The sequence below is a fragment of the Phoxinus phoxinus genome (genome assembly GCF_949152265.1).
Source record: "Phoxinus phoxinus genome assembly, chromosome: 23".
Taxonomy (NCBI): domain Eukaryota; kingdom Metazoa; phylum Chordata; class Actinopteri; order Cypriniformes; family Leuciscidae; genus Phoxinus; species Phoxinus phoxinus.
The window spans coordinates 26,686,904-26,707,597 of NC_136898.1; the positions used below are offsets into that span (position 1 = coordinate 26,686,904).

At 42.4% G+C, this 20,694-nt stretch overlaps 1 protein-coding gene across 2 annotated transcripts in view; it reads right to left on the reverse strand.

Moving 5' to 3' along the window:
* Positions 1-20,694, reverse strand: part of megf10 (multiple EGF-like-domains 10) — a 68,361-nt gene extending 47,667 nt beyond the window's left edge. For both annotated transcript variants that reach the window (XM_079599473.1, XM_079599472.1), the window contains exons 1-4: positions 20,561-20,694; positions 3,987-4,105; positions 1,801-1,902; positions 1,542-1,642 (exon numbers count right to left, since the gene is read on the reverse strand). In XM_079599473.1, the coding sequence (XP_079455599.1) occupies positions 1,542-1,642; positions 1,801-1,902; positions 3,987-4,093 (310 nt within the window). In that variant the 5' untranslated portion in view covers positions 4,094-4,105; positions 20,561-20,694. The remainder of the gene's footprint in view (positions 1-1,541; positions 1,643-1,800; positions 1,903-3,986; positions 4,106-20,560) is intronic.

Consider the following 20,694-nt stretch of genomic DNA (forward strand, 5'->3'; position numbering starts at 1 on the left):
ATCTATCTATCTGTCTGTCTGTCTATCCATCTATCCGTCTGTCCGTCTGTCTGACTTGTCTATCCATCTATCTATCTATCTATCTATCTATCTATCTGTCTGTCTGTCTATCCATCTATCCGTCTATCTGTCTGTCTGTCTGTCCATCCATCCATCCATCCATCCATCCATCTATCTATCTATCTATCTATCTATCTATCTATCTATCTATCTATCTATCTATCTATCTATCTATCTATCTATCTATCTATCTATCTATCTATCTATCTGTCTGTCTATCCATCTGTCTGTCTGTCTATCCATCTATCCGTCTGTCCGTCTATCTGTCTGTCTGTCTGTCTATCCATCTATCTATCTATCTATCTATCTGTCTGTCTGTCTATCCATCTATCCGTATGTCCGTCTATCTGTCTGTCTGTCCATCCATCCATCCATCCATCCATCCATCTATCTATCTATCTATCTATCTATCTATCTATCTATCTGTCTGTCTATCTATCTATTTATCTGTCTCTGTCCGTCCATCTGTCCGTCCGGTCACCTGTCTGTTTGTGATCATCAGTTGTGGTGTGAGTTTGTGAGTCTACAGTATTGTAAGTGCTTCAGAGTTTCACCAGGTTCAGAGATTAATACTCAGTCATACTCAATAATACTCGGTCATACTCACTCAGTCATACTCAGTCAGTCATACTCAGTCATACTCAGTCATACTCAGTAATACTCACTCAGTCATACTCAGTTATACTCAGTCATACTAAGTCATACTCAGTCATACTCAGTCATATTTAGTCATACTCAGTCAAACTCAGTCATACTCAGTCATATTTAGTCATACTCAGTCAAACTCAGTCATACTCAGTCATATTTAGTCATACTCAGTCAAACTCAGTCATACTCAGTCATATTTAGTCATACTCAGTCAAACTCAGTCATACTCAGTCATATTTAGTCATACTCAGTCAAACTCAGTCATATTTAGTCAAACTCAGTCATACTCAGTCAAACTCAGTCAGTCATATTTAGTCATACTCAGTCATACTCAGTCATACTCAGTCAAACTCAGTCAGTCATACTCAGTCATACTCAGTCATATTTAGTCATACTAATTTTTACTCAGTCATACTCAGTCATTCTCAGTCAAACTCAGTCAGTCATACTCAGTCATACTCAGTCATACTCAGTCATATTTAGTCATACTAATTTTTACTCAGTCATACTCCGTTATACTCAGTCATACTCCGTTATACTCAGTCATACTCCGTTATACTCAGTCATACTCAGTCATACTCAGTCATACTAAGTCATACTCAGTCATACTCAGTCATACTAAGTCATACTCAGTCATACTCAGTCATACTCAGTCATACTAAGTCATACTCATTCATACTCATTCATACTCATTCATACTCAGTCATACTCAGTCATACTCAGTCATACTCACTCACTCATACTCACTCAGTCATACTCACTCACTCATACTCACTCACTCATACTCACTCAGTCATACTCATTCATACTCAGTCATACTCAGTGATACTCACGAACACATAAGTCTTTGCTCTCGTAGAAGCCGGGGCAGCACTGGGACCTGCGGCGATGCATGGTCTTCTCCCCGCGCCGGTAGGCCGTCCTGTAGCTCACCCTAAAGCACAGAGGAAAAACCACAGTTACTCGTGCAAAGAATGCATTTATCTACAGGCCATTCAATGTTATATTACTGAAATTCATGAAAAAATATATGAAAGGGCTTTACAAAACTGTTATAAACGCTGAAATCAGAGTGTTGTAAAGCACACACACCTGTGCTGAGTGCATTTGAACCAGTTGAGGATGTCCGAACAGCCGGTGTAGTAAACCTGATCAAACGGGTGAGCGTACGACTCCTGCACGGTCACTGAGTAACTGAAGAACACACACACACACACATGAAGGCCACATCTCTGATATATGTGTGTGGTCCCATTACTCCAGCACTAATGGCTAATGAGAACAGCAGTTATTTGTGTATGAAAATGAAGTTGCTGACAAACTCCAGACAGAGTGTCACATTTCCATCGTGTGTGGGCTACTACTGCTACTACACAAGCAGAAAACAAATCAATAAAGCAACGGTTTACTTTAAAGCAGCACTCTAGTTCTCCAGACACCTGTGTGTGTGTGTGTGTGTGTGTGTGTGTGTGTGTGTGTGTGTGTGTGTGTGTGTGTGTGTGTGTGTGTGTGTGTGTGTGTGTGTGTGTGTGTGCGTGTGTGCGTGTGTGTGTGTGTGTGTGCGTGCGTGCGTGCATGTGTGTGTGGCGTCTATAAGATCTTCATATCAACCGCCACAAACGCCTCCTCCTCCAGTTAAACAGTTAATAGTGACACAAGCTCTTTTGTTTCTTTTGTAACACTTGTGCCTGTCGGCTGTGTGGAGTAAAAACAGCTTTACTTGTGTATAAAAGAGGAGTATCGGTGTAAACAGCAATAGCTATCTGTAGAACTAAAGTGTTCTTTTTTCAACAAGCAACAATTCAACAAAAAAATATTTTGGTCCTCACAGACAATTTTCCATACTAAAGAAAAACTATACATAATAACCGGTAAAGGTACAACTGTATTGTTGTGAGTGCTAGAGTGTGGTGAATGCACATACTGTAGGTATAAAGTATTTTGCTCTGAGCAGTATTAGTACAGTAAAACACCCCGGATGATGTGAATGTGCTGAGAAGTCTTGCGTTTGGCCGAACGGTCACACATTCTCTAGTTTAGGAAACTCTTGCGCAGCGCACAGCTGTTCCCACACATTACTGAGTGAAAGTAAATCTAGCTGGGAAACAAAACTCCATCTTTGTTCTTTTCAATCTGCCTTAATGGATTTCCGAGCCATTCCTTAATTTGGCCACGGACATCTCCTGCCTGTTAACACAGTGTGTGTGTTTGTGTGTGTGTGTGTGTGTTTGTGTGTGTGTGTGTTTGTGTGTGTGTGTGTTTGTGTGTGTGTGGGGGGGGGGGTGTAAGAGAGTGAGCGTGAGAGAGAGTTTGTGTGTGTGGGGGGGGGGGGGTGTAAGAGTGTGTGAGTGAGAGTGTAAGAGCGAGAGAGAGTGTGTGTGGGGGGGGGTGTAAGAGTGTGTGTGAGTGAGAGTGTAAGAGCGAGAGAGAGTGTGCGTGTGGGGGTGTTAGAGAGTGTGTGTGTTTGTGTGTGTGTGTGTGTTTGTGTGTGTTTGTGTGTGTGTGGGGGGGGGTGTAAGAGAGTGAGCGTGAGAGAGAGTTTGTGTGTGGGGGGGGGGGTGTAAGAGTGTGTGAGTGAGAGTGTAATAGCGAGAGAGAGTGTGTGTGGGGGGGGGGGGTGTAAGAGTGTGTGTGAGTGAGAGTGTAAGAGCGAGAGAGAGTGTGCGTGTGGGGGTGTTAGAGAGTGTGTGTGTGGGGGGGGGGGGGGTGTAAGAGTGTGTGTGAGTGAGAGTGTAAGAGCGAGAGAGAGTGTGTGTGGGGGGGGTGTCAGAGTGTGTGTGTGTTTGTGTGTGTGGGGGGGTGTAAGAGTGTGTGTGTGAGTGAGAGTGTAAGAGCGAGAGAGAGTGTGTGTGGGGGGGTGTCAGAGTGTGTGTGTGTGTGTGTGTGTGGGGGGGTGTAAGAGTGTGTGTGAGTGAGAGTGTAAGAGTGAGAGAGAGTGTGTGGGGGGTGTAAGAGTGTGTGTGTGTGTGTGTGTGTGTGTGGGGGGGGTGTAAGAGTGTGTGTGAGTGAGAGTGTAAGAGCGAGAGAGAGTGTGTGTGTGGGGGGGTGTCAGAGTGTGTGTGTGTGTGGGGGGGGGGGTGTCAGAGTGTGTGTGTGTGTTTGTGTGTGGGGGGTGTAAGAGTGTGTGTGTGAGTGAGAGTGTAAGAGTGAGAGAGAGTGTGTGTGTGGGGGGGGGGGTGTAAGAGAGTGTGTGTGAGTGCGTGAGTGAGAGTGAGAGAGTGTGTGTGTGGGGGGGTGGTGTAAGAGTGTGTGTGTGTGTGTGTGTGTGTGTGTGTCACCTCTCCCAGTGACTGCAGACATTCGGGTCGTCCGGGTTGAATGATGATGTCAGAGCAATCAAACAGCATGAGACAGCCAATAGAAGAGGACTACAGGATGACATCATTACTGGAAACACCTTCATACAAACACAAAACACACCGGATATAGTTTGCATTCACTCATCACATATACACATCACAAGAGCTTCATTTTCAATTGTAATAATAATATTAATGACCTGTACCACTGAAATAGTGTATAGTCCAGTATTTGTCCAAATGTTACAGCAAGTTTAACTGAAAATGACTTTGGTTCACAACCTCACGGAGCAAATGGAGCCGATGACCCGATGATGTGGGTCCCGCGTGTGGGACATCAAGTCCAGATATACTGCCTGTGATCGTGGTATATTCACTTTTCTTTTCCTCATTTATAGTGACTTTTTTCAAATACTAAAAATACTAAAGCTACTGTTGTGTATTTACGAAATGCAAACTGACCTTTCTGTGCTTCCATATACCGTCCTATGTTACGTGATAGTTCTGCGTAAACACCGTAGAGTTTGAGGGCCAGATGTACGTACATTCGCGTACGCAGTGGTAATAGTGCCATGACGCAGAAAGCGCTTGATGTGAAACCGCATTGTGTTATGTACCAAACCTGCAGTTCTTCAGGTACTCAGCGCCTGTCCCCCCCCACTATACCGTACATTACACGTATTTAAACGGCCAATTGAATGGGCCTCCTCCTCTCTTTCCATCATGCTATGACTATTTGAAATGATCCTGATGTCAATAATTGTAATGTGAGGAGTTTAACAACTGCTGGAGTGTGAACGCTGAGTCGGAGATTCGGTCATCTTTGATTTCTTCCAGTAACTGTAATATTGCGGAGCTGCTAAATCTGTAACGCTTAATGATTTAGTTTTCACTCAACTGAAAAAGTGTGATTCTTGTGGCAAAAATCTTTTCAGCTCGTCTACTTAGCCTGTCTTCGTCTTGCTCGGATTACTGCTGCCAATTCACCAGGAGGCATAAGGAAACCCGCTTCCTAAGTTACACTGGCTTTTATGAGGCGGATAATTTTTTTGCGCAAAATAGAGGCTCGCTTTCATCGGCTTTTCTGTACACAACGCGGAATACATAATTAGGCGCAGTTTACGCTTCCCTCCCATCTCTTTATGTGAAACTCCGACTTTCCCCTAGGATCATCCCATGAATGCATGGCACGAAAAGCGCATTTTGCCATTTTCAGTTCCCGCAACAGGCAGTCTGTGCTTTCATCTCGGTGCGTCCCGTTCGTACCTCGCCGTGGTTTTATGCGCACTTTGCGAAACAAATACGCCTGAAGTGGGCGCAAAAGCATTAGTACATCTGGCCCAGACTGTATCATTCATTGAAATGAAACGGCAAGCACTGTTTTACGCTTACTCCTGCCTCTCGTGTATTTATCTAGAAAATATAAGAAATATTTAACAGCTACACTTCTTGTCGCGCTGATGTGCTCCATCACTATGACTTATGAGATTTTTGCCAAGTCTTAAGGGTAAATTTGGTGGAGTGTCGAACTGCTCCGGTGTTATGACCCGTACACAGTCCTGTGTGAGCAGCGCAGGAGTGTCGAACTGCTCCGGTGTTATGACCCGTACACAGTCCTGTGTGAGCAGAGCAGGAGTGTCGAACTGCTCCAGTGTTATGACCCGTACACAGTCCTGTGTGAGCAGTGCATGAGTGTCGAACTGCTCCGGTGTTATGACCCGGACACAGTCCTGTGTGAGCAGTGCAGGAGTGTCGAACTGCTCCGGTGTTATGACCCGGACACAGCCCTGTGTGAGCAGTGCAGGAGTGTCGAACTGCTCCAGTGTTATGACCCGGACACAGCCCTGTGTGAGCAGTGCAGGAGTGTCGAACTGCTCCGGTGTTATGACCCGGGCACAGCCCTGTGTGAGCAGTGCAGGAGTGTCGAACTGCTCCGGTGTTATGACCCGGACACAGCCCTGTGTGAGCAGTGCAGAAGTGTCGAACTGCTCTGGTGTTATGACCCGGACACAGCCCTGTGTGAGCAGTGCAGGAGTGTCGAACTGCTCCGGTGTTATGACCCGGACACAGTCCTGTGTGAGCAGTGCAGGAGTGTCGAACTGCTCCGGTGTTATGACCCGGACACAGCCCTGTGTGAGCAGTGCAGGAGTGTCGAACTGCTCTGGTGTTATGACCCGGACACAGCCCTGTGTGAGCAGTGCAGAAGTGTCGAACTGCTCTGGTGTTATGACCCGGACACAGCCCTGTGTGAGCAGTGCAGGAGTGTCGAACTGCTCCGGTGTTATGACCCGGACACAGTCCTGTGTGAGCAGTGCAGGAGTGTCGAACTGCTCCGGTGTTATGACCCGGACACAGCCCTGTGTGAGCAGTGCAGGAGTGTCGAACTGCTCCAGTGTTATGACCCGTACACAGTCCTGTGTGAGCAGCGCAGAAGTGTCGAACTGCTCCGGTGTTATGACCCGGACACAGCCCTGTGTGAGCAGTGCAGGAGTGTCGAACTGCTCCGGTGTTATGACCCGGACACAGTCCTGTGTGAGCAGTGCAGGAGTGTCGAACTGCTCCGGTGTTATGACCCGGACACAGCCCTGTGTGAGCAGCGCAGGAGTGTCGAACTGCTCCGGTGTTATGACCCGGACACAGTCCTGTGTGAGCAGTGCAGGAGTGTCGAACTGCTCCAGTGTTATGACCCGGACACAGCCCTGTGTGAGCAGCGCAGGAGTGTCGAACTGCTCCGGTGTTATGACCCGGACACAGTCCTGTGTGAGCAGTGCAGGAGTGTCGAACTGCTCCGGTGTTATGACCCGGACACAGCCCTGTGTGAGCAGTGCAGGAGTGTCGAACTGCTCCGGTGTTATGACCCGGACACAGTCCTGTGTGAGCAGTGCAGGAGTGTCGAACTGCTCCGGTGTTATGACCCGGACACAGCCCTGTGTGAGCAGTGCAGGAGTGTCGAACTGCTCCGGTGTTATGACCCGGACACAGTCCTGTGTGAGCAGTGCAGGAGTGTCGAACTGCTCCGGTGTTATGACCCGTACACAGTCCTGTGTGAGCAGTGCAGGAGTGTCGAACTGCTCCGGTGTTATGACCCGGACACAGTCCTGTGTGAGCAGTGCAGGAGTGTCGAACTGCTCCGGTGTTATGACCCGGACACAGCCCTGTGTGAGCAGTGCAGGAGTGTCGAACTGCTCCGGTGTTATGACCCGGACACAGTCCTGTGTGAGCAGTGCAGGAGTGTCGAACTGCTCCGGTGTTATGACCCGGACACAGTCCTGTGTGAGCAGTGCAGGAGTGTCGAACTGCTCCGGTGTTATGACCCGGACACAGTCCTGTGTGAGCAGTGCAGGAGTGTCGAACTGCTCCAGTGTTATGACCCGGACACAGCCCTGTGTGAGCAGCGCAGGAGTGTCGAACTGCTCCAGTGTTATGACCCGGACACAGCCCTGTGTGAGCAGTGCAGGAGTGTCGAACTGCTCCAGTGTTATGACCCGTACACAGTCCTGTGTGAGCAGTGCAGGAGTGTCGAACTGCTCCGGTGTTAAGACCCGGACCTGTGTGAGCAGAGCAGGAGTGTCGAACTGCTCCTGGAGAAGTTTAACCCTACACACCGTCATTATCTTAAACTCTGTAGGACTTCCAGAGACCTTGGACCCTGGACTTTCAATATGCATGAAAAGCGTTACTTTTCATGCATATTATAATTAAATTATGCACTTAAGAAACTGGATGTACAGTATAGTCTCCCAATGCCATGCAGATACTCTGCATCGCACAGGGTTCAGGGTGTGTGAGAGTGCAGGACAGGGAGTGTTAGCGGTCACATGACCACGAGACACCATCATGTCCTGACAGAGACCGGTCTCAGACCTGAAAGATGCTTGTGCTGTTGTTCACAAAAAAAGTGCACAAAAAAAGACATTTAAAAGTGGAAAATGAATGAGACCTTAAAACATTAAAAACTCATACAGACTAGGTCACTCTGTCTCTAAACTCAAATATCTACACATCTGCAGACTGATCAGACTCTCTAATGCTGACTAGAGTAGAGATGGAAACCTGGAGGATTTGGCACGGTTATCTCGGGGTCTGTACACTGTAACGGGAGAATCCACCAGAACCACTTCATGCCAGACTGACAGATCAGGAATGACCAGTCAAACGTTTACAAGAATTAAGTTGTTTTAAATTTTAAATCTATTCCAAATACAGTAAAATCAGTGATATTGTGACATATCATTATGGTTTAAAACAGCTGTTTTCTATGGAACCTTGTTTGAATTAATATCTCGGAATTCCGACTTTATGTCTCAAAATTGCATGATATGTCACAATTGCGTGTTATAAAAAGTCAAAATTGTGAGAACAAAATTTGCAATTACCTTTTTTTTCTGTGGCAGAAACAAGCTTACATAGTTTTCTGTGAACAGTTAAATGTAATTTCTGTGATCAAAACTGGATTTTCAGCATCATTACAGTCTTCAGTGTCACCAGTTGAAGAAGATGAAGATGAAGATGAAGGAGAGTTCAAAAAGGTTTCTATAAACAAAATGGTTCTTTAGTGAAAACAAACTCCGGTATTCCAAAACAATAACAAGAAAGAAACAGCGTGTGTAACAGACAGACAGACAGACAGACAGACAGACACACAGACACACAGACAGACAGACAGAGACAGAGACACACACACACACACACACACACACACACACACACACACACACACACACACACACACACACACACACACACACACACACACACACACACACACACACACACACACACACACACACACACACACACACACACACACACACACACACACACACACACACACACACACACACACACACACAGTGAAGGTGAGGAGGAACTTAAATACACAGTGAGAATGAGATGAAGAACAGGTGTGATGAATAATGAGTGTCCATGGCAACTGACGAGTGGCGGGAAAATCAAACAAAGGAACACATGTGATGAAAACAAACTGAAAGTCCATGAAAGTGAAACTAAAGATGAATAAGTCCAGATAACTGTGACACAAATGATCCTTCAGAAATCAATCAATGCTGATTTGCTGCTCAAGAAACATTTCTGCTTATTATCAATGTTGAAAACAGTTGAGCTGATTCATAATTCTGTGGAAACTGTGATGCACTATTCTAAGGTTTGGGGCAAGCTAGATTTTAGTTTTTTTAAAGAAGAAGAAGAAAGAAACTCATATTCGGCAAGGATGCATTAAATTGATAAAAAGTGACGTAAAGAGTAAAGACATTTATAATGTTATAAATTATTTCTATTTCAAAAGAATTAAATAAATTGCTTTTCATTTAACTTTTTATTGAGAAACAATTCCATAACGGTTTCTGCAATATAAACTACAAATATTAAACTAGTCATGTTTTCAACATTAATACAGTTTTTTACAATCACTTTGCTACTATTTTCAGAACCTTGATGTAATTTTTCAAAACTCTAGACACAAAACTCAAAACGGTTACACAGGCTGTCTAATGTTCAAAACATTGCATTGTGCATTCACATCTTTAAAGAAATCTTGCACTTGCACAATCATTGGTTCAAAAAACAAATTTACTGTGAAATACCATTGAAACATAACTATAGATCCCCCACACACAAGCAACCGATAGTTTCACTGTGTCATTGTTCGTACAATCATTAAATATTGTAGAACAAAATAGGTGATACAGGTTTCATTATGGCACTACATGTACAGTAAATACTCTGCCTCCACTATTTGGCCTGGTCACAATTCTGCAGGGAACATTAGAGTAAGAAGACACTTGGTCACATCACCCATTCTGTGAGACACATTGGTATGCAGTCATTTGACAATTGAGAATAATGTTTAGTGCATGTTGATAACTTAACGGTTCTCATTGCGGAACGTTCTGATTATTGAGGCCACGGTTAACCTTCTGAGGTTTGGTTGTATCATTGTAGCCGTCTCAGTCATTGTCATACCATGATTTATGACATGGTCCACAACTACTGCCCGAATTTCATTGGACACTCTATGCTGTTGCTGCCGCTGTCTTGGTCCGTGGCCTTGTCCTCTACCACGTTCCCCCACACCTCTCAAACGAGGCCCACAACCACATCTCAGAAGCGGTGCCTGTCCCCTGCCATTCCTTTGACCAACACGTCTTCCTCGTCTTCCTCCCACCACCGCTTGACCTGGATCACCTGCTGGCTCCATGTTACGCATCACTATGCTCTTGCAATTGAATCCCAATCAACTCTTTACAGTATATACTCATTCCACAATGTGCACTCAATCATCAGTAACAAGTTGGCAGAATTGGACAAGCAATAACAAGGGCATCTATACAGTGCAGTCCTGTCAATACTGTAAATAGTCTGAAAAGGTGGTACAGTATTTGGGACCATAGACACAGTGTCTGATGAAGCATTATGATACAATATTAGGCTACATCAATGGATATTGTAGTCTAATTGGTTCATGCTCCACACTAATTGGTGACAATGAATCTCCGCACTTTAAAACAAGCTGTCACACATATTATCTGTGTGTGTGTGTGTGTGTGTGTGTGTGTGTGTGTGTGTGTGTGTGTGTGTGTGTGTGTGTGTGTGTGTGTGTAATGGGGGAGCAGGGCTCACTGGTGTGTGTTTGCAGGAGGTTAATGAGAGTACCAGCGCTGGCAAACATCAGTTCCACGGAGCTAATGCACCACAGCTGCACTCACAAAGCTCTGGACAACTGTGGCAGTGCTCGACAAGAGTGAGCTGTGGCCCGAGACAGACTGCAGGCGCCGGCGGGGGGGGTTCCTACATCCACGACCTGCCCATCACTCAGACACACAGCACTAAACTATTCTGTTTAATCAGGACTGCTTGAGTCAGAAGTAGTGCTGAACAACCACACACCACTTCGATTTGAAGTCATATCTGTAGCTTCTTTTTTTGTTCACACTAAAAATTAAATAAAAATTAAAAGTGCTCTTCAATCACCTGGATGATAACTAAATTAATTAACTGAATAGGCCCTTAATTAACTGAACAAAATGTGTGATGTTGGACACTTCATGCTCTCAGCGGTCACAGCTTTTCTTGAGTAGCATGAGAGACAATCTGATCCGGATGACAAAATACACTAGACGCTGGAGTACAAAGTGCATTGTGCTTTATTTGGGACACAACTATTGGTTTTCTCCAGTAGGTTTTCAAATGTATCCTCTGCATAAAAAAAGGAAACCAATATAACAATCTGTTTTGATGGATAAGCCAATAATAAGGAATGGGTGCAAAACTGAGAACTGAGAAAGAACACCAGATCTGGTGCAAACTTTAATTTAGATCTAAATAAAGTCAAGTCTCTGTGTGCAGAGGAGACTATAGCCTTGTGTCGTCCAGCACGACTGCATCTGCTCAGGCACATGTTCATCATCACAGCCTGGCTATCAGACATCATTCACAAACTCAGTGGAATCGCTTTAATTAACAATTATATGAAAATGTGAAACTATATGAAATGTCCTTTGAATATAACTGGCAGCTCTAGACACACCCTAGTGTAACTGTTAGAGTATTATAGTCAAGAGCTTCAATAGTTAAATTAAAAGTAACTAGTGAAGTATGCATACTGTATAAACAAACATTAATAAACATAAAAGCAGCTATGATATTAAGTCAAGTCAAGTAATCTTCATTTATATAGCGCTTTTAACAATGTAGATTGTTTCAAAGCTGCTTTACAGAGATAAACGTATAATTTAAGGTAACAGATTGTTTTGTCTTTATAGCGGTTCTTGAATAAAGATATTTTCCAGCTAAAGTTAGTTTTGATTGATTCACTTCCGTCGCAACGATCATTAGTTATTAAATTAGGGGCCGCTAAGACGACACCGTTCTCTCTACGCAGACTTTAGACTGAACCTGTGAGAAACACTGATGCTCACGTGGGCATCAAGAATTAATTCTATAGTTATGTGCGTTTGAATATATGTGCGCAGGTTTGTAATTCTCTACAAACCAAGGCTTAAACTACTTGTCCTGCCTATAAATTTGATACAGAATTTTTTTTTATCACTACGGGGTAGATACGCGAATTTTCAACAAATATTACACGTTTCTTTCTAAATATTTCTGTCCAGACTTCCATGAATACACAGTATTTCACAGCTATACATTGTTTAATAGTTTAACTTGCATAATTATTTGTCTCATATATGGTCTAATTGTCTAAGTGCTGTTGTTCCCAAAATCAGGAGTGTGGATTGCAAATGTGTGTATGTATTACAATATGAAGGGAGTTTTCTCCAGTGATGTGAATCTCCATCAGTCACAGACTCAAATATGTTCGCATTGATTTTTTAATCAATCTTATGTCATATAAACAGTCTAAAAAGTTATCATAAAAGCGCATTTGTGCACATTTTTGAAGCAGAGTACACAACCAATTCACAAAACTTAAACTTTACCACACTTATTCAGTCAGTTTGGTATGCATGATGTGTGGATTACATGGTAAATTCGAAATGATGTGTCTTTGTGAAAGATAAAAGACATATAGTTAAAATTCAAAACTGTGGATGAAAACTGAGATGATCATAACCTGCCTGCTGAAAACATGACCCATAATCCCATGAACACCAGCAGGAGATCAGGTCAGAGAGATCAACAGATATAAGACACTGATTAAATATTAGAAGATTTTATTGCTGTAAATTTTGATGTAATTTTTATTTTTATTTATTTTTATTTTATATATTGTTTAGTGTTATGAATGCTTTGGCAATGTAAAGACTTCTTTCACCACGCCAATAAAGCTATTTGAATCTTGAATCTACACCAGGAGATCAGGTCAGAGAGATCTACAGTAGGAGATCAGGTCAGAGAGATCTACAGCAGGAGATCAGGTCAGAGAGATCTACAGCAGGAGATCAGGTCAGAGAGATCTACAGCAGGAGATCAGGTCAGAGAGATCTACAGCAGGATATCAGGTCAGAGAGATCTACAGCAGGAGATCAGGTCAGAGAGATCTTCAGCAGGAGATCAGGTCAGAGAGATCTACAGCAGGAGATCAGGTCAGAGAGATCTACAGCAGGAGATCAGGTCAGAGAGATCTTCAGCAGGAGATCAGGTCAGAGAGATCTACAGCAGGAGATCAGGTCAGAGAGATCTACAGCAGGATATCAGGTCAGAGAGATCTACAGCAGGAGATCAGGTCAGAGAGATCTACAGCAGGAGATCAGGTCAGAGAGATCTACAGCAGGAGATCAGGTCAGAGAGATCTACAGCAGGAGATCAGGTCAGAGAGATCTACAGCAGGAGATCAGGTCAGAGAGATCTACAGCAGGAGATCAGGTCAGTGAGATCTACAGCAGGAGATCAGGTCAGTGAGATCTACAGCAGGAGATCAGGTCAGAGAGATCTTCAGCAGGTCTTCTCTGACCTCTCTGATCAGGTCAGAGAGGTCAGTGGGAGCATCAAGAGAGCAGGAGGATCATGAAGGACATCTACTGTCTCTAGCTGACGGGAACAGGTGTAGAGAGCCGCGTCTGCTTCATTCATCTGGAGCTGCCCACTCAACAACTAATCCCGTATTTAACTGAAGCATTTTAATGTGCACAGGTGTGAGGTGAGCAGATGTTCAGTGTGTGTGTGTGTGTGTGTGTGTATGTGTGTGTGTGTGTGTGTGTGTGTGTGTGTGTGTGTGTGTGTGTGTGTGTGTGTGTGTGTGTGTGTGTGTGTGTGTGTTGTGTCTACTAGACTCATACATGTCTACTGCCACTTAAAGAGCCTTAACATAAAAGAAACTTAACATTACACTTTTCATCTGTGAAGGGGAACAGGACGAAACTGATTGTGAAATCTGGTGGAAAGGAGTGTGATATATTATCTGAAATGTTTATTTGAAATGTTAATGCTGACACATCTATGTATGAAGCTTTGTAACTGGTTTATGGATGAAGACTTAGCCAATGCCATAACATCACTCGAAATGATGAACGACTCTCTTGAGAAGAAGTACTTGAAGTACTTTGTCTTTGATCCATGTCCTTGTGGTGGATTTTTACAGTTTTTTCCAACTGCTTACACACGTTTTCAAAACTCTACACACAATTCCCAAAACTGCACACACAAAATGCAAATTGCCTCACATCTCCTTCAAAATGTAACACTGCATTCAAAATGCCATAAACACACGTCAGAATGAAGCATTTGCATGAAATGGCAAACACTTCTTTCATAATAGTACATTTTTGGATATATCATGCAAACACTGTTGTTCTAAAAATCTAAAGCTCTTTGGTCTTTCATAGGCTTATATCTACATTACAATGTAATGTTCTACAGTGACAGTAATCTGCTGAGAGGGGTAACAAGTACACTGTAAACCTTATGAATTATCTACACTGGAAACACCAATGCAATGTAGAAACAGAAAAGATTTAACATTACTGTTGTTTACAGTAGCATACAACAAAACCATAAACATATGTAAACCAGAAAAAATTCTAGAATACAGTAAAGAACACAATAGTTGTGTGTGTGGGGTCCTGGGGGGTCCCAGGAATCCATTGTTCAAAACAGGTAATCTGACCTGTGACCTACTGTATTCATAGGCCTACTGTATACTACAGTAAAGCAGTGATTGTGTGATCAGCAATTACTGTAGTGTTTGCACATGTGAGGAGTGTGTGTGTGGCCTGGTGAATAAGTGTAGCATTTTGATTGGTTGTGTTTGGAAAAGGAAAGCAAGTCACTTCCCATTAGATTTTTGTGTTTTAGGTCGAGAATTGTGTGTAGTGTTTTGAAAAAGTGTTTTATGCAATTGAAAACTGAGTCATAGGCTGATAAATAGCTCATGGTTTTGGAGATTTGGTGTGTAGTTTTGCATTTTGAGTGAGAGGTTTCAAAAATCGTGTGACATGAAAAGATTTTGTGTGTAAACAGTTGGTAAAAACTGTAACAGATAAAATAGTAAACTGTACATCAAATATGTCATTGTAATAATGTTAAAATACAGCAGTGACTGCAGACGGCTGAGCAGACTGGCCAGATTATATCATGAGACTATCATGTGTCTGTCATGACGCGTTTAACAAACAATTCAACAGCAGAAGGTCTGTGCGATTAATCAAATTTTAGTTTGGGTTTTGATTTTGGCTTCAAACTCTTATTAAACGTGGTAATCAAGGTAAAATGATCATTGTGCCACATGCCGTTCCTCTCCTTTAAAGCGGTGTGCTTTCACCAATCCGTAAAAGCCGAAACATAACGTCCAAATCAGTCAAATCATGTAGCATGCTAAATGCAGTCTGCAGGACACATTAAACTGTGAACGAGACTGAAAGTTTCTGTGCGCTGTGAGACGGAGCAGAACAGGGGCACGCGGAGACCTGGACACATAAACGGTCAAATATACACAGAAATATGTCAAAGTGTCCGTCCTGGCATCTTACATCTTAAGTGTGTCATTATATTAGATCTATGCATTCGGTCTTAAAGCCTAATGCAAATACTGCTGCTGTCAGTCATTAATATAACTAAACAAGGACAAAACCTCTCAACGCTGAATAACTTTAGTAGTTTTATGGAGAATCAATGTATATTTAATTCATAGAGTGAAGACTATGCGTTGCTTTAATAATAATTTGTTACAGGTATAAACATGTCTTTAAAGTTTAACAACTTATTGTTTAATCCAATACTGTACTTTAAATTGTCCACAGGCTTGTTCCAGTCTGGATATTCTCAATAGTACATCTCAAAATGAAGATAGCGTTTCCGATCATGGATTGCAACTGTTTTGTGATATGAAGTTTTGGAAAGATCACCAAACCCTGTTTAGACATGATTAAACTGACCCGTGCATTCAACGTTTCTAGCCAATCAGAATCGAGTTTTCAGACAAATGATGGTATGATTGACTTGGATGAAAACATGTCACTGGACCAAATGAACCGTATCACTTAAAGATTTTTCATGTACAAGATTAGTGAAGTCAAGTGTAAGAATTACACAAAAGCTCAACTGAGGCATAAAGCAGACTGAGGTCACCTGTCACTGACATCACAGCCTCTTTCTCAAACTAGCCAATAAACACACACATGTGTCCCTGTCAATCAACACACGTCTCAGTGCAACTGCAAACACTTGTTCCTTTCAGCAGGGAACAAACACACTTATGTTCATTCGTTTTCTTAGTAACAACCAGACTGATTCAATGGCACTGAACAGACACAACGAGCACAACGGTCTAGATCTTTCTATAGTCTAGAGTTAGACTCAAACGCAGTTCATGTCTCAGTGTGACGTGTTCAAGCGTTACTGTGCGTCTCCAGACTGAGGACCGTTCACTGTTTCACAGCATGTGTGAGGATGAAGCGATCCACGTGAAACTTTCTCAGCAACTTATTTTTGTCTCTCAGAAACATTGGTCTATGTAAAACCCTGTAATTATGATAGGAATAATGCTGTTTTTATTGCAAACAGATGGAGCATTGGACCGCTTGCCTTAACAAACAGACGCGTAATATGATAATCACACAGTCAGAATTACAGCACAGTAACATACTTTATACAGACACTTAAAGGTAGGGTAGGCAATTTCAGAGAGGCTAACACTAGCGAGTTAGCTTTCAAACATCAGATCCCACCCTCCCTTCAGAGCGTCTGCAAAGCCACGCCTCCTCAACTAGGGCTGCATGATATTGGAAAAAAATTACATTGCGATATTTTTTCCCTAACGATATATATTGCGATATTGAGAGCCATAACTCCAGGCTAAAGACAATAATTACCATTCCATGATATTAATAATTTCACTAATAAGCAAGCTTCATTACAAGTGACTAAAAAGGTCACTTAATATTTTATTCCAAAATTAGAACATTTCTGTAAACACAAAAGCAGAACACATTTTTAAATAAAACAGCAGCTTTACACCAACAATGTAAAGCTGCTGTTGATTGGTTTACAACAATATAACTTAAAATAAATATATTTTTTATAAAACAACTTAAGCATTTTGGTTCACAATCTTTTAAGTCGACTTTTCTTAGCCAAAGTGCCAAAGTAAAACAGTGTTGGTCATCATAATCATATGAAATAAACAAAATGATATAAAACTTTAATATATTTTGTATTAAATCTTCTAAACAGATTAGAGAACATGTTTCTGTAAACAGAAAAGCCGAACACATTTAAACAGCAGCTTTACCGCCTCTGTCAGCGCCGCCGCTCCACGCGCATCAAGAGCTGAGGGGGCACCAAAAAAATAGCCTAATGAAAAATCAATAATTCTAATGCCGATATTATTATATATACAGACATCAAGTCTCCCGGAAGTTCCGGGAGTCTCCCGCATATTGATAGCGGCTCACTGATGCCCGCGAATTAGTTAAAATCTCCGGAATCTAGAGCGAGCGCCAAAGCCACGGCTCCTCCAATACACACACAGCCAGAGCAGAGTCTGCAAAGCCCCGCCTCCTCCAACACACACACAGCCAGAGCAGAGTCTGCAAAGCCCCGCCTCCTCCAACACACACACAGCCAGAGCAGAGTCTGCAAAGCCACGCCTCCTCCAACACACACACAGGCAGAGCAGAGTCTGCAAACCACGCCTCCTCCAACACACACAGCCAGAGCAGAGTCTGCTAAGCCCCGCCTCCTCCAACACACACACAGCCAGAGCAGAGTCTGCAAAGCCCCGCCTCCTCCAACACACACAGGCAGAGCAGAGTCTGCTAAGCCCCGCCTCCTCCAACACACACAGCCAGAGCAGAGTCTGCTAAGCCACGCCTCCTCCAACACACACACAGCCAGAGCAGAGTCTGCTAAGCCCCGCCTCCTCCAACACACACACAGCCAGAGCAGAGTCTGCAAAGCCCCGCCTCCTCCAACACACACACAGGCAGAGCAGAGTCTACTAAGTCCCGCCTCCTCCAACACACACAGCCAGAGCAGAGTCTGCAAAGCCACGCCTCCTCCAACACATTTGGAGAAAAAATATTACTGAAAATTTCAGAAATTATTTCAGAAAAATTAATGTAATTCACATTTGCAGCCCAGGCGAATGCAGTGAATATCAAACCTAAATTAACTTTACAGCGCTCCAGGAGCAGTTGCTTTCCACTACAAATGCAAAGTCGAACCAACTTTAAACCACTTTAATGTCGTGTGTTGTGCCAATTCTGGCGCTGCGCTGTGAGAAGTGCACACTTCGTTCAAGCGATCAGCACGAGCTCAGCTCCTCAGTTCACAGGGAATGAATGCAGTGAACTCTATCTGTTCGTGTGCTGAGTTTAGCGTGCATTTGGGAATGCAGTTACGCATTATTTTTACATTTGCATAGTTGATGATTATACAGCATTTCATTAGATTTGTAAACTAGTTTTACTTGTAAAATGCTTGTAATTAAAAAATATATATATTATACCTTATTGCTTAATAACAATTAACAGTCACAAAAAATATACCTAAAAATGCAATTTCTTTCACTTAAACTATATAAATAACCAGGATAAAAATAAAACATGAATTAAACTTTGATTGATTACATTAAGAATAGCAAGAACAGCTTTAGATCAGGCATACTACTGGGGTCCTAAGCTGAGACTCATCACTACAGTGGGCAAAAACTCAGCACTCAGCACACCGCCAAAATAAAAGCCAGGTCCCCCCACCACAGATTCACTGACTATCTTCTTTCAGACGAACACAATCAGTTATATTAAAAAATGTCCTGGCTCTTCCAAGCTTTATAATGGCAGTGAACGGCTGTTTGTTTTTGAAGTCCATAAAAGTGCATCTGTACATCATAATAGTGCATCTATCCATCATAAAAGTGCATCTATCCATCATAAAAGTGCATCTATCCATGATAAAAGTGCATCTATCCATCATAAAAGTGCATCTATCCATGATAAAAGTGCATCTATCCATCATAAAAGTGCATCTATCCATCATAAAAATGCATCTATCCATCATAAAAGTGCATCTGTCCATCATCAAAGTGCATCTATCCATCATAAAAGTGCATCTGTACATCATAAAAGTGCATCTATCATCATAAAAGTGCATCTGTCCATCATAAAAGTGCATCTGTCCATCATAAAAGTGCATCTATCCATCATAAAAGTGCATCTATCCATGATAAAAGTGCATCTATCCATCATAAAAGTGCATTTGTCCATCATAAAAGTGCATCTATCCATCATAAAAGTGCATATATCCATCATAAAGTGCTCCACAGGCTCTGAGGCGGTTAATAAAGGCCTTCTGAAGCGAAGCGATGCGTTTTTGTTGGAAAAATTTATATAAAACTTGGTAAGACTTTATTTTACAGTGTCCTTGTTACATATTTTACATGTACTTACCACAGTAATAACAGTAAATTATGCATAATTACATGCAACTAACCCTCAACCAAACCCTTATCCTACCTTAACCCTATAGTAAGTAATGTAGTTAATTAATATTACTCAGTACTTAAATATATAATTACACTGTAAGAATGACACCTTAAAATAAAGTGTAACCTAAAACTTGATCAAGTAAACTAGCTTCCGGCAGACGTCAGTGATTACTCTAGTGTCGTGAGTCGGACGCCTCTCATGGTCAACACACTCTTATCGAAACCTCCGACATTTCTCTTTAATCCTCTGCGCTTCCGCGTTCATCATTACGTCATGCCAAGGGTCAAGGGTCACTCTTACACCGTAAATACATGCAGAAGCGAGTTATTTTACTTTATAGTTTTAAAGGCCTTGATTATCCCCAGCAGAGCCGTGTGGAGCACTTTATCATGGATAGATGCACTTTTATGGGCATCAAAATCTCATCCTCCATTCACTGCCATTATAAAGCTGGGAAGAGCCAGGATGTTTTTAAATATAACTCCGATTGTATTCGTATGAAAGAAGAAAGTCATAGACACCTAGGATGACTTGAGGGCGAGTAAATCATGGGCTAATTTTTATTTTTGGGTGAACTATCCCTTTAAGTGTGTTTAAATGAGAAGATGTGAAGAGGCTCATCATGAGTCACATGAGCATGAACAGAGGGACACACACACTCAGCAGGACACACACACACACACACACTCAGCAGGACACACACACACACACACACACTCAGCAGGACACACACACACACACACACACACACACACTCAGCAGGGCACACACTTTCTCTCTCTCAGGGCTACACAAGACTTTCAGCAGCATCACTGATGTGATACACAGTTAGTGTAAATCTGAGATAAACACATCAACCAAACAAGACATATTAAAACACAAGCGTGTTATTATCTTATTATAAATATTTAAGACGTGTGTGATCAACACTTTAAAGATCATTACTGACACTTGTCAATGTGAAAAATGTCAATATCCCTATTATTCATATTCATATTTAAATCAGACCTATTTGATCTTAAAGTATGCGATTTAATTAGCCTACAATAAACCAGTTTTAGTCCGCACAACAGAATAGTAATATTTAATCTACGTTGTTCAGTCGTAATGCAGATATATTGTAAAGTGATTCGCAAAAGTAAAACTCACCACTTTTAGATGAAAGTTTGCGTCCGGTCCAAACGCATGGGATCCGCTTAAATGAACTTGTCTTTCGTTGAAATATTCTCACAGAAGCGCGCAAAGACTCGAGTGATGAAGTCCTCTCCTTCAACTCCGCAAGA